At 36.9% G+C, this 14,757-nt stretch overlaps 1 protein-coding gene across 1 annotated transcript in view; it reads right to left on the bottom strand.

Annotated features, from left to right (window-relative positions):
* The window catches only part of ITPRID1 (ITPR interacting domain containing 1), a 233,864-nt gene that overhangs the window by 64,182 nt on the left and 154,925 nt on the right, over window positions 1-14,757 (bottom strand). The window contains exons 8-9 of the mRNA XM_055115824.2: window positions 13,960-14,531; window positions 9,167-9,224 (exon numbers count right to left, since the gene is read on the bottom strand). Of these exons, the coding sequence (XP_054971799.1) occupies window positions 9,167-9,224; window positions 13,960-14,531 (630 nt within the window). The remainder of the gene's footprint in view (window positions 1-9,166; window positions 9,225-13,959; window positions 14,532-14,757) is intronic.

Raw genomic sequence — 14,757 nt, 5'->3', positions numbered from 1 at the left:
GAAGCATAGAGATTGAGTAATTTGTTAAAGTTACATAGTTGGCAGTTGCTAGATTGTGGGATTGGAATCCAGGCAAGCTGGCTCCAAAATTCGTGCTCCATCCATGGTCTCACTTACTTGAGGACATTGTCCTGGAAAGGTAGTGGATGATATACCTGGGGAGTCCTGTTATCTTTGAGAGTGACGTTATACTGCCCTTATGCATAAAAAGAGTAGGGTTGGGTATAAAATTGTTGGTTCACATTTTCTTACCCTTCTAAATTATATGTGTATTTATTCCCATCTGCCATTTTATGTTGCTAATGAGATATTTGAAATTTTTTTCTCTTTGTAAGTTATCTGCATTTTTTTGGTCCAGAAATGTGTGAGTTAAATCTCATCCCACCATATCCTTCTACTTTATACATTTTACTGTCATATTTAGGTGTTTTCATTCCACTGAGGTGCCTGAATTTAGTAACTACCATTTTTGTTACAACAGTTATTTATTTATTAAATCAAAGTATAATATATACATTAAAAAATCAAATAGTGCCAAAATACTGTGTCATGGAAAGAAAATTCCCCAAAGACAACTGCTTTTAACCCTTTCCATATGGGATCCTAAGAGTGGCAATGTCACCCTGATGTTTCCAAGTCTAGGATTTGGCACCATTCATTGTTGGTTTTGCTAAAACTTGCTCATACTTTCAAGAACACCACTCCTGGTTACCCAGTTTGAGCCTGCCACCTATTTTTCTCTTTGGAAGAAAGTCCCTACACTTTTCACCAGTTTTTCTTCACACTTCCCATCAACCACTTTTCAACAGCTACATTTTTATCTTCAAAATACTCGGTTTGCTAATATTTCTAATTTGCTATGTGACCAGAATTGTCTCCCTATTTGTCTCATTGTTGATTTTCAAAGCAGAAAGCCAATCAGGAGTGTTTACGTTGTTATGGCTGCATGTGTGTCTCACAGCCGGGCCAGTAGTTTCATCAGATGGCATTACCTTTTCCATATGTCCACTGTCATCAAATATTAGATACCATCAGGTTTAAGACTCTCATCATTTTATAATAAGAAAAAAACTCTCTACCAATTAAACTAAGACCTGTCATCAATTATAACATGTATCTTGATTGCAAGGATGACAAATTGGGAAAAATCATTCATCTTATAATTGATGAAATACTGGGGTCAACTCCTCTCTTGCTCACTAGAGTTCTTGACCTGGAGGCACAGCCCATTCCACAGTCAGTGTTGATGTTCTCATGCATGAGCCATGCGTCTCCCAGATGCAAGGGACTCCTTTTCTAGATGCATAGCACAGCATTCAAGAGTGTACACTCTGGAGCTAGACAGGCTGAATTTGAAACCTGGCACCACTTTGAACTCTATGAGAAACTGAGGCACCTTATTTAACCTCTCCGTGCTTGTTTCTTCATCTAATACACAGAAATAGTAATAGTGCCTACCTTAAAGGTTTATTTTAAGGATTAAATGAAGTAAAGCATGTGAAACACTTAGAACAGTACCTGTCACAGTGTGTCTGTATTTGTTAAATATAATGACACTACTCTGTGAGTGATCTCCTTGCAGGCTTCTTACTGCTTAGGAGTGAAATTTAGTGTCCTCAATCTTTCTCCGAAGAAGGAATGGGGATACCCAGCAGGGAAACAGTGTTCTCCAATGAAATCTCTTCATCCATTTTTTTCTTCTCTCTGCAACTTGTCCGCTCTTCATATTCATGATGGCTGAAAGGTTCAATGTTGTGGAACTGGTTCCTACAAATTCCTTAGAAAACTGCATATATATGCTTGCCACATATTGACTTTGTATCAGATATATATCTTTTTTAGAACCCCAGACAAAACTTAAGACATTAAGGGTCCAACTGCAACCACCTCTTACATCTATGTAGTATTTCTTGGATCCGTCTTCCTTGACATTTTGTTTATTATATTCATTTCTTTTTCTTTTCCCACTTAGTTCTTAAGTAATTTCTTACACATCTCCTAGTTTTCAGTCATTTTTATGCATGTACCAGTCTGTCTCTTAATAATTCTATTGAATTTTAAGAATTATATTTTAATTTTAAAAATGTAGCTGGGCATGGTGGCATGCGCCTGTGATCCCAGATACTTGGTAGGCAGAGGCAGGAGGATCTCTTGACACTAGGAGTTCAAGGTTGCAGTGATTTAGGATTGCACCACTGCACTTCAACCTGGGCTACAGAGTGAGATCCCCACCTCAAAAAACAAACTATATATATATATATATATACACACACACACATATATATGTGTATATATATGTATATATATATGTGTGTGTATATATGTGTGCATATATATATACACACATATATGTATATAAATTTTTGTTAGCATTTTGCTATACCTCTCATTTTTTGTCTGCTTTACATCCTTATTTTTTCAGTCTACTTAAAGTTATATTGTACCACTTCATGTAAAATGTAGAAATCTTGTAGGTATCTTTGTTCATTTACCAACTCCCCCACCCCATATGCTATAAATTGTCGAGTATAACATCAACATATGGTATACAACACCACAATACCCTGCCCATCTTTGGTCTAAAGAACTTCCTTTAGCAATGTTTACAGTACATGGGTGCTGGTGATGAGTTATTTTTGTTTGTCTGAAATTTTATCTTTATTTTTGAAGGATATTTTTGCTGCATGTAGATTTCTGGCTCATAGTTACTGTCTTCTCGTCTCTGTTGTTTTTAATGAGAAGTCTTCTGTCATTCAAATCTTTATTCCCCTGTATTCAATATGTCATTTTTGTGTGCCTGCTTTAAATATTTTCTTTTATCTTTGATTTCTATCAGTTTGATCCTGGTATTATTTAGGTAGTTTTCTTTGTAATTTCTTTGTAATTATCCTGCTTAGAGTTTGCTGGCTTCTTGAATCTGTAAATGTAAATCTTTGAGCAAAATTAGAAGATTTCCCACCATTATTTCTCCAAATAGTTTTTTCTCGCACAGTTTTCTCTGTCCTTTCCCTCTCAGACTGCAACTACATATATTGACCTTTGATACTGCCTCACAGGCTTCTGAAACTCAGATAAGTATTTTCTATAATTTTCAAATCTTTTTCCTGATGTTCGGATTGTTGGATAACGTCTATAGATATATTAAAATCCACCAAGTCTTTCTTTCATTGTTTCTGATGTAATGTTAAATGAATATTGAATTTCAGAAATTTTGTTTTTATTTACAGAATTTCCATTTTATTATTTATTATAATTCTTTTTTTTAGATTTTCTATCTTTTCATTCATTGTGAGCATATTTTCCTCTACATCCTTCAGCATAATTATAATAATCTCCCTATCTGCTGATTAGAACATCTGGGTTTTCTCATGGTTTGTCTTCATTAATTGCCATTTTTCTTGAATATGAGTTATATTTTCTTATTTCTTCATGTGTCTAGTATATTTTTATTGTTCCTGAATATTGTGAATGGTATATTGTTTAAGGAGGCAGGGAACTTGGCTGGAATCAAACCCCAAATGAAAATCTCAGTTCACTTATTTTAGTCTTAACAGATTCTTTAAGTCCTTTCCGTGTGTGTTTGGTTCAACAGTTAGCTAGAGATTTGAACAGATTTAATTCCTAGAATTTAGAGATTTTCCTCCTTCTCTTTTCAGCTATTATCATTTCCTCAAATTTTATATTCTGATTTTTTTTTTAACTCATAAGACTTCTAATTTTTTTTCTTTTTGAGACAGAGTATCACTCTGTTGCCCAGGCTGGAGTGCAGTTACCACAATCCAGGCTCACCACAACCTCTGTCTCCCAGGTTCAATCAATTCTCCTGCCTCAGCCTCCTGAGTAGCTGGAATTACAGGCACCCACCACCATGCCCAGCTAATTTTTGTATTTTTAGTAGAGACAGAGTTTCACCGTGTTGGCCAGGCTGGTATCAAAATCCTGACCTCAAGTGACCCACTCACCTCAGCCTCCCAAAGTGCTGGGATTACAGGCATGAGCCACTGCACCTGGCCAAGACGGCTACTTTGTGTTAGAGTTTTAGGATGGTGTCAACTGGAGCCAACCCTCAAAATAAAAAGCTTTTATAAAACAGGACACTCACCCAGTGCCATTCCTTCCTTCTGTGTGTTGAAACCCCCTCCACTCTTTGTTCACTTTTGGTCACTCTTCAGTACCTTTATGTAGGAGTTTTAAAAATATTTTGTCCAGAGTTTATGATTATTCTCTGTGGGAGGGTTGGCTCATTAGGAGTTACTTAGCATCAGAAACAGAATCAAGCATTGTGTATTTTATCTGGAAGGAATCTACTCATTGGAGATGGTTCTCTTACATAGATGCCATGTCCTCATACAACTCACTGAGAATATTAATTCCTAAAGATTTGTCTAAGGTGTAAGGAAGGGATCCAGTTTCAGCTTTCTACATATGGCTAGCCAGTTTTCCCAGCACCATTTATTAAATAGGGAATCCTTTCCCCATTGCTTGTTTTTCTCAGGTTTGTCAAAGATCAGATAGTTGTAGATATGTGGTGTTATTTCTGAGGGCTCTGTTCTGTTCCATTGATCTATATCTCTGTTTTGGTACCAGTACCATGCTGTTTTGGTTACTGTAGCCTTGTAGTATAGTTTGAAGTCAGGTAGTGTGATGCCTCCAGCTTTGTTCTTTTGGCTTAGGATTGACTTGGCAATGCGGGCTCTTTTTTGGTTCCATATGAACTTTAAAGTAGTTTTTTCCAATTCTGTGAAGAAAGTCATTGGTAGCTTGATGGGGATGGCATTGAATCTGTAAATTACCTTGGGCAGTATGGCCATTTTCATGGTATTGATTCTTCCTACCCATGAGCATGGAATGTTCTTACATTTGTTTGTATCCTCTTTTATTTCCTTGAGCAGTGGTTTGTAGTTCTCCTTGAAGAGGTCCTTCATATCCCTTGTAGGTTGGATTCCTAGGTATTGTATTCTCTTTGAAGCAATTGTGAATGGGAGTTCACTCATGATTTGGCTCTCTGTTTGTCTGTTGTTGGTGTATAAGAATGCTTGTGATTTTTGTACATTGATTTTGTATCCTGAGACTTTGCTGAAGTTGCTTATGAGCTTAAGGAGATTTTGGGCTGAGACAATGGGGTTTTCTAGATATACAATCATGTCATCTGCAAACAGGGACAATTTGACTTCCTCTTTTCCTAATTGAATACCCTTTATTTCCTTCTCCTGCCTAATTGCCCTGGCCAGAACTTCCAACACTATGTTGAATAGGAGTGGTGAGAGAGGGCATCCCTGTCTTGTGCCAGTTTTCAAAGGGAATGCTTCCAGTTTTTGCCCATTCAATATGATATTACAGCTTATACAAAAATCAATTCAAGATGGATTAAAGACTTAAACGTTAGACCTAAAACGGTAAAAACCCTAGAAGAAAACCTAGGCATTACCATTCAGGACATAGGCATGGGCAAGGACTTCATGTCTAAAACACCAAAAGCAATGGCAACAAAAGACAAAATTGACAAATGGGATCTAATTAAACCAAAGAGCTTCTGCACAGCAAAAGAAACTACCATCAGAGTGAACAGGCAACCTACAAAATGGGAGAAAATTTTCGCAACCTACTCATCTGACAAAGGGCTAATATCCACAATCTACAATGAACTCCAACAAATTTACAAGAAAAAAACAAACGACCCCATCAAAAAGTGGGCGAAGGACATGAACAGACACTTCTCAAAAGAAGACATTTATGCAGCCAAAAAACACATGAAAAAATGCTCATCATCACTGGCCATCAGAGAAATGCAAATCAAAACCACAATGAGATACCATCTCACACCAGTTAGAATGGCAATCATTAAAAAGTCAGGAAACAACAGGTGCTGGAGAGGATGTGGAGAAAGAGGAACACTTTTACACTGTTCGTGGGACTGTAAACTAGTTCAGCCATTGTGGAAGTCAGTGTGGCAACTCCTCAGGGATCTAGAACTGGAAATACCATTTCACCCAGCCATCCCATTACTGGGTATATACCCAAATGACTATAAATCATGCTGCTATAAAGAGACATGCACACATATGTTTATTGCGGCATTATTCACAATAGCAAAGACTTGGAACCAACCCAAATGTCCAACAATGATAGACTGGATTAAGAAAATGTGGCACATATACACCATGGAATACTATGCAGCCATAAAAAATGATGAGTTCATGTCCTTTGTAGGGACATGGATGAAATTGGAAATCATCATTCTCAGTAAACTATCACAAGAACAAAAAACCAAACACCGCATGTTCTCACTCATAGGTGGGAACTGAACAATGAGATCACATGGACACAGGAAGGGGAATATCACACTCTGGGGACTGTTGTGGGGTGGTGGGAGGGAAGAGGGATAGCATCGGGAGATATACCTAATGCTAGATGACGAGTTAGTGGGTGCAGCGCACCAGCATGGCACATGTATACATATGTAACTAACCTGCACAATGTGCACATGTACCCTAAAATTTAAAAGTATAATAATAAAAAAAAAAAGATTTGTCATGCTTCTTTTTAATCATTCTTTTTTAGTGGACATTTATTCTGAATAACTTCTGATTTTTGAACTGCTAAATCTTATAATTTTGCTTGGTTTGATGATTTTATAAGGTGACTGGGAAGGCATATCTTGTCCAAGTTGATAGCTAAGTGAGATTCTCTTGGAAATTTTTACCTTATCATGTTAGTATAGTTCTGCAGTAGACTCATCTTTTTAACCCCTAGATGGGCCTTTACCTAGAATTGTCTGCAACTTCACCCACAATGTATCCCACACAAAGTCCTAGTCTTAGAGAATATGAATGATAGACTTCTCCTCCTCTTCTTCCTTTTAAATAGCACTATTATATATTTCCTTTTTTTCCTTATATTCCCTTGCCATTTAAGTGGCATTTTACTTTTGGGGGGCTCAGGGAGGATAGTATATTTGTGGCCTTGGGTCCCAATTTTCTACATGAAGTCAATTTGTTCAAATTCAATTAGGAAATGCTTAAACATAATTTTTCTGCTAGTATGCAGAGTATTGCCCATAAGCAGAGGTAATAGAGTCTTACTACTGGTTTTTAACGAATTTTAAAGGTATTTGAAGAGTTCATCATATACCTCCCTTTATGTGTTTAAAACAACAATTTACTACCTCCTGATTCTGTGGGCTGGCCAGCTTGGTGTGTTTTCTGTTGGATTCTCTCATGTAGTTGCATCAGATGGCACCTAGGCTAGAGTCATCTGAACGTTTGGGCCAGACATCAAAGATGGCTTATTTACCTGGAGCTCATGCAGCACTGTCCACCAGGAAGTCCACATGTGGCATCCTCATGTCACTTGGGCTTTGCACAACATAGGGGCTGGGTTCCCAGAGGGAATGTTCCAAGAGGAAATATCTCAAGAGTCGGGAAGCAGCTGAGTGAGTGGCACTGAAACTAGCACAACATCACTGCTGCTATAATATTTTGGTCAAAATAGTCCATGTGCTTTCATCTTTAAAATGAAGTAATTATTTCGTACTTTGAGAAAAAAATGCATGTATACATATCTCAAAGTGATTACACACACAGTTATCATATACATATGAAAATTTCCTTTTCCCATTAATTGAACTAGTTTTACATATTTATTCTCAGTCTTATGTTTGTTTCAGTTAACAACACTATTTTTGAAAGTAACAAAGTCACATTTGCTGTACCATAAGTCAGATTTTACCCATTAGGCTCTCCTTCACCTACCTTACTTTGCTCTCTCAATTCGAGATGAAATGTAGATTAGTAACTTTTGTCTAACTTCCCAAATAATTTTTTGGAATGATTGGGGTGACTTACATGGTATTCATTGACCTCTTAATAGAATGTCAAGGAAGGCAATTCCTATTGGCAAGGGGACCTCCAGCTTCATTGAGAAGCATTCGATTAGATGGGAAACAGATGCTTATTTTTGTCTTATAAGCCTCAATGCAGGTTATGTGGTAATTACTTCGAAGAGCAGGATAAGAATTTATGTAATCAGCAGGACCCTATAATTACTAATGCATAATTTCTAAACAGCATTTAGCAAAATGAGGCCCATACATACACTTTGTAATGAAAAAGATGTGTTTGACACAGCACTAAATTAAATTAAAAATTTGCATATTTTCTTTCAGGAAATGCATGAGCTTCATCTGCTGTATTTTGCTGGACTAGTTCTGCCTACTTCTAACTCCCTTATAAGACCATGGAAATGCTGAATCACAGTGACAACTGAATGGGGGAATGAAAACCAGGAATAGAGAAGTGTTTCCTTCTCTGTTATTTAGGATGATAAAGCATCATTCTGAGAGAAGACTTGCAAAGCTACATCTAGGGAACCTCTGTCCACTGAGAGTTTAACATTAAGATTATACAAAATTTAGAATGCAAGGGCTAGCAGAGAACTTAAAATTATCTGCACTTATTTCTTCATTTCAGATGGAAAAACTGAGACCCAGTTAAATGAAAACAGCATGTGCACTATGAAGCAGTTGGTAGAAGGAGTGAAAAAGTACCCCCCTCCCCACAGTCAGGCTCAGTCCCATGAAATTCATTCCACTATGGTAGTCAGATCATATAGTTAGTGTCAGACAAGCCACACACACCATTAGCCCCAGGAATATTGAACGTTTCTGTGGTCTTTTAAAATTTACATGTATATTTGCATTGCCAGTAGGTTCTTTTGTTTTGTTTTGTTTTTTGAGATGGAGTTTTGCTCTTGTTGCCCGGGCTGGAGTGCAGTGGCATGATTTCAGCTCACTGCAACCTCCACCTCCTGGGTTCAAGCAATTCTCCTGCCTCAGCCTCCCAAATAGCTGGGATTACAGGTGCGCACCACTGCGCCAGCTAATTTTTTTGTATTTTTAGTAGAAATGGGGTTTTGCCAGGTTGGCCAGGCTGGTCTTGAACTCCTGACCTCAGGCGATCCCCACGTCTCAGCCTCCCACAGTGCTGAGATTACAGGCATGAGCCACCGCACCCGGCCTGCCAGTAGGCTTTTAATATCTCAGAAGATGCATGAATTTAGAGTACCTTCTAGAGATAATTTAAGCTCTGTACATATTAAGAAATTTAAATACCAGTTATTTACATTCTGAAAGACCATTGATGAGATCAACACCTTGATGAATTCTTACCTACAGTTCCTGAAGTCATGTCAAGAGGATTACCAGTCTCTTCTTCAAAGCTTTGGACCTAAGATATCAAAATGCATCAATGTCATTAGAAATTTTGTCAAATAAATTCACTTATTTTAATCAACATATAATAAGACTGGCAACTGATAAGAGGGATAAACATGAGTTCCTGAACCCAAATAACTTGCAATCTGCTGGGAGGAGGTAGCAGGGACAAGGTACCCATGATGAAGATTCAAAGAATTAAAGAAGTTGAGGAAAGGGGAAGATCACATCTGGATGGGAGGATCAATGCTTCTTCTGGAAGATGTGCATTTGAAAGAAATTTACATAATAATATTTCTATTCTAGATTTTTTTTTGCTTCCAAAGAACTTTAAGTATATTTGGAGAAAGTTAATTAGGGCTTGATAAATTTATGGAGAGTAATTCAGAAAATTTAATTGCTATATAGTGCTTAGACATTTTTTAAAATTTTAGTTTCCAAATTGCTAGAACAAAATTTATTTTTGAAAATTTTAAAGAAATTAATAAATACTTCTGTATTGATGAAAATAAAGTTATCATTAAACAAAATAATGCATATTACTTCTAAAATAGCAATACAGCTAATTATAGAAACTGATACATAGAAGAAGAAGGTAAAAAAACAGGGTTGGGCTTGATAACTCATGCCTATAATCTCAACACTTTGGGAGGCAAAGGTGGGAGGATCACTTGAAGCCAGGTGGTTAAAATCAGCCTGGGCAACATAGTGAGACCCCATCTCTACAAATAAAAAGAAGATGAGAAAACAGTTACTGTTACTCCAAAAACATTTTGGAGTACTTCTTTGCAAGTTTTCTTTTATATACATTTTTTCTGGATATTGTCACGTAGTCAAATTTTTTCTCTCAAAAATTTGAAGGCGGAATTTTTATTCCACATCATAAGATTTCTTTGAAAACATCATCTTTAATGACAGGACAGTAGGCTGTTCTCAGGAAGTACATTAGTTTACTTAACAATTCTCCCACTGTTGGAATGTTTTCTAAATTTTGCAATTAGAAATAATGCAATTATAGAAATAATTAGAGATGAATATTCTTGTTCATAAATCTGTTTCTACATGTCATATTACTTATTTGGAATTGATATTTGAGTACAGAAAGCTGAATCAAAGGACATAAACATTTTAAACATTGTGGTACACATGGCCAAAAATGACCTCTAACCCAGGAATAGACTAGGGACCATGAGAATATAGCTCAACTGTAATAAGAAGAAATATTTAATCTCTCTTTTTAATCCTTCACATCTTTTTTTTTCAAATCAGTTACTTTACACTTCTAATCTATTAGACATACTTCTTAGCATTATTTTCACTGGTGTTGGTAACTCAAGTCAGTGCACATCACATGCATTTTCAAGTGTAATAAAAAGTTTTTGCTATGACCATTATCATGGAGAAAAATCCACTTAGGGCAATGTGAAGCACATGTTTGTCTTTTGAAAAAAAAGGAAAAGCCCCATTAATTTAAAATGAAAGCCAGATGTATTCTTGGGCTATTCCACCTGAGCCACACTTATTAATTAATAAAAAATAAAATAAACAAATCGTTACAGCTTTTGAAACATTCCCCCACCTAATCAAGATGTTGACTGGGGTTGTTTAATAATATGGTTAATGTTCTCACATGTGACTTCTAGAGAATAGGATCCTTATATGCAAACAGGAGGGAAAGCTAAAAATCATTAATTATGGATATGAAGAAGCATCCTACCTTGAGTTTACAATTGCACAAATTTTACAAGTATCAAATTCACTTAATGTATTTGGGAATTTAAAAAGAGAGGGGCCGACTCAATTTTACTGAGTAAAATTAAGCAAAAATATGTTGATTTTTCCATTAAAAAATCTATGCACAATTTTGTTGAAATTATACTTTTGAGAAGTGAGACAAACATTGCCAAATGCAGCTTTTAGTACGACTTTAGGGAAAGCATCATTGGTTGATCTGGAGGCAAAATTTGGCCAATCATACTTGAAATTCTGATAGCTAGATATTTAAGTACATTGGCTCTTGTTTTAAATGCCATGAAAATCTGCCAATTTCACACATATTTTTCATTTCTTATAATTGGATTTTAAAATTTGACATTGAAAAATAAATATTAAATCTGGCATTGGCTTCTGTTTAAGATGCAATCTACCCAAGCTTCATTTACTCATCCACTGGTATTGAGTGAAACAAATATTTTTTCCCCAGTGAGAATGTAATATTTTATATGCACTTTTTATTAAAATGAAATTCGAGTAGTGTGTTTCTTTTTTATTATTTTTAGGACTATCTCTGCCTTACATACACATACAGTCTCTCACACACACAAATCCTAGAACATAATAACACCATAAACAAAGACGGCTATGAAGTTTGACAGAATGTTCTGTTTTTCTGTGAAAGTCATCCTTAGATTAAATTAATATTGTCAAATTCTTTGGATGTTCACTCAATTAACAAATATTTGCTAAGTACCTACTATGTGCCAAAGAAACATGTGAATTTGTTTTCTTTATTTTGGTGTCTGAGTGTGTTTCTACTCTCTCCCAAAATACATACTAATAGGTAGTATTTTCTTGAATAATTGTAATTTAAAAATTCTTGAAAGTATACCAATCAAGGACTAACATTCTTTTCTTATTTAGTTATATAAAATTTATCAAATTTGATAAATTTGATGTTTGTCTATCCCTATACTCTGACATTTCAATGGCTTACTAGGAACGTTATTTTTCTCTAAATCAGTCTAGTTTGAAGCAGAAGAAACTTCAGGGACAATTAGAGTCTGACGAGGCTTGACAATGGGTTGGAGTTTGGTGAAACTTTTTGTTCGGATCCTAGCTAATAGCAGATTGATTTAACATTCTTTTTTTTTTTTTTTTTTTTTTGAGACAGAGTTTTGCTCTTGTTGTCTAGGCTAGAGAGCAGTGGTGCGATCTCGGCTCACTGCAACCTCCACCTCCCGGGTTCAAGTGATTTTCCTGCCTCAGCCTCCCGAGTAGCTGGGATTACAGGCACCCTCCACCACACCGAGCTAGTTTTTGTATTTTTGGTAGAGACAGGGTTTCACCATGTTGGCCAGGCTGGTCTCAAATTCCTGACCTCAGGTGATCCGCTGCCTCAGCCTCCCAAAGTGTTGGGATTACAGGTGTGAGCCACTGCACCCAGCAGGCTTGACATTCTTTATAGTAATTTAACTATTGGCTTGGTAATTAAGTAATCTTTGCAAGATTAAGTTTTTTAAAAATCCTTTTTTTAGCGCCTTCTCAGTTTATCCTCAAATCAGGGCATTTGACCAAAGGTATGTTTTTTTCTTCCTTTTATTATTATTATTCATTTTAATGCTACTACTTAAATTCAGTTTAACATTTTAAGGTTCTTTAATTTTTATACAAGGCATACATGTACACAACCATATATACATATACATAGATATTAGGAACCTTAACATCTACATATTTTAAAGTAATTTTTATATCTTTGTGGGATGCAGCTATGCCAATAGGCATATTCACCTGGCTCAATCCTATTCTTTTGAAATTATGGTTAAGCCTACTTCCTATGAATTTCTTTATCCTCTCGGCCCCAGGCTGGCTAAGAATGCCTTTACTTGCTCCTGGAATACCCGAAAATATGTCTGTATAGTGATGTAAAGTGTATCTGTAGGGCTGGCTCTGTGCCTACCATCTTATGGTTTCAGTGCCCATCCCTGCCACTTCTCTGTAGTTCCCTTTTCAAGGCAGATTCTGTTACCATTTCTGTGCCTGGCACATAGAGGGCTCAACGGAGAAGTAAGCCCACTTTGGAATTTGCATGTAAATATCCTGCCCTACTTTTAGATAATTTAGATGAAAGGAGAGAAAAGCCTTGTTCTTCCTTTGTAATTACTTATCTGTAATTATACTAAATAACACAGTTAACAACAAGTTAACTCCCAATCCTAGCTGCCATTATGAATAGACTGATGAGTGGACATGTATACGTATTTTTTGAAAAGAAAAAAAAAACCCAACTCTGAGAAGTACAAGTGAGAATGTCACTAAAGTGAAGATAAAAACTAGTGTAAATGAATGAAGGTGGGGATGGAGGAGCAAAGAACATGTGTGAAATGAAGGTCAAGCTATGTGAAAATCAATACATCCCAAAGCAAACAAATAAACATCACACTAACATCCTAAAATCAAAACCATACCCAAGTCCCTACAGCTTTGTCTGAGGCCCTGTGTTAGGCATTGTGGGGGAAACATTTCCCACACACACCCCTGGCCCTAAAGGAGCTGAGAGTCTTTTTGGGGAGACAGCACTGACACACACTCAATCTCTAACATAACGAGCTCACGCTGCTAAAGCAATGAGAACACAGAGGAGAAGTGGTTAAGGCAAGTTTCACTGAGTGGGAAGTAGTTGAACTGATCCTCGAAGAAGATAAAACATGAAAAGTTAGAGAATAGATAAAAAGCATACATACAGGTACATAAAACAATTGAGCCAAAGCAAAGTCAGAAATGACCCATGGATTCAACTGTGAGCAAGAAGAAAGGAAAGACAATGGAGCAAGCAGAGGCTGGTTTCCTACTAGCTTATTTCCAACAAAAGCAACTAGAATGACTTTAAATCACTAAACTGACTCAGAACACTAAGAAGTAATGCTGAGGGATTAAAAGATGAAGTGGTGAAATGAGGGCTGGAAAACAAGGGTGTCATAGTGAAGGTTATTTCCCTTAGGAGGCTGGTACGTTGGTGCAGTACTGACCTCTTCCATTTCAAATGAGGCTGGTCCTTTGCCTGCAAGACGAGACAAGCTCTTGAGCTTGTTAGTCTGAAATAAGTTCTCCTTCTGAGTTCTGCCCTTGACTGACCCCTCAGACACACAGGAAGGAGGAGCCTGCTTGGCCAGCATAGATGAGCAAGGCCACTGCTTGCTCAGAAGACCATGAGGAGGATAAGGTAGCAAATCATCACAGGCTTGGAGAGACTGATGTTCTACTGACAGAGACAAATGATTTTGCTTGTGGTTGATTGAGGTTGCTGCTAGCTCTGCTCCACAATCCCATGGTTTTGTAAAGGGGATAAAAACTTCATCTTTCACCTTGAAGGACTCTGATACCTCTGGGTTACAACCCCGCCTGATGTTCTGTTTGGAAGCTCTCCTTAAGAGTTTACCCATTCTTCTTCGATGCTCTTTGGCGGCACTCACTGAGGTTCTTTGCACACTCTCTCCTCCAGCTTTCTCTTCAGCTCTGTTTGGCAGGATGCTGACATCACTCAGCAGAGATGAGAAGGCATTGGTCACATGGTCCAGGATTTCCAGCTGTCGGAAACGACCTGCACAACACAAGAAACACGAAAGTTTCAGATTGGGTCTTTTTGCTGAAACCATATTAACATAGTAAAAACTGAAGGGTCCGTTAACATGAAATTTTCAAGATAGGAAGGACATTAGGCTCTTGAAACTCAAGTTTTTCTCAGTATATGCCATTACTATTATGGAGATGATTTTCCTACGTAATGAGATTTTGCTGTGTTATGGGGAAAGTGAACAGCTTTTGTA

The sequence above is a fragment of the Pan paniscus genome, chromosome 6 (genome assembly GCF_029289425.2).
Source record: "Pan paniscus chromosome 6, NHGRI_mPanPan1-v2.0_pri, whole genome shotgun sequence".
NCBI lineage: Eukaryota > Metazoa > Chordata > Mammalia > Primates > Hominidae > Pan > Pan paniscus.
This window is presented reverse-complemented; position numbering and strand designations above follow the sequence as displayed.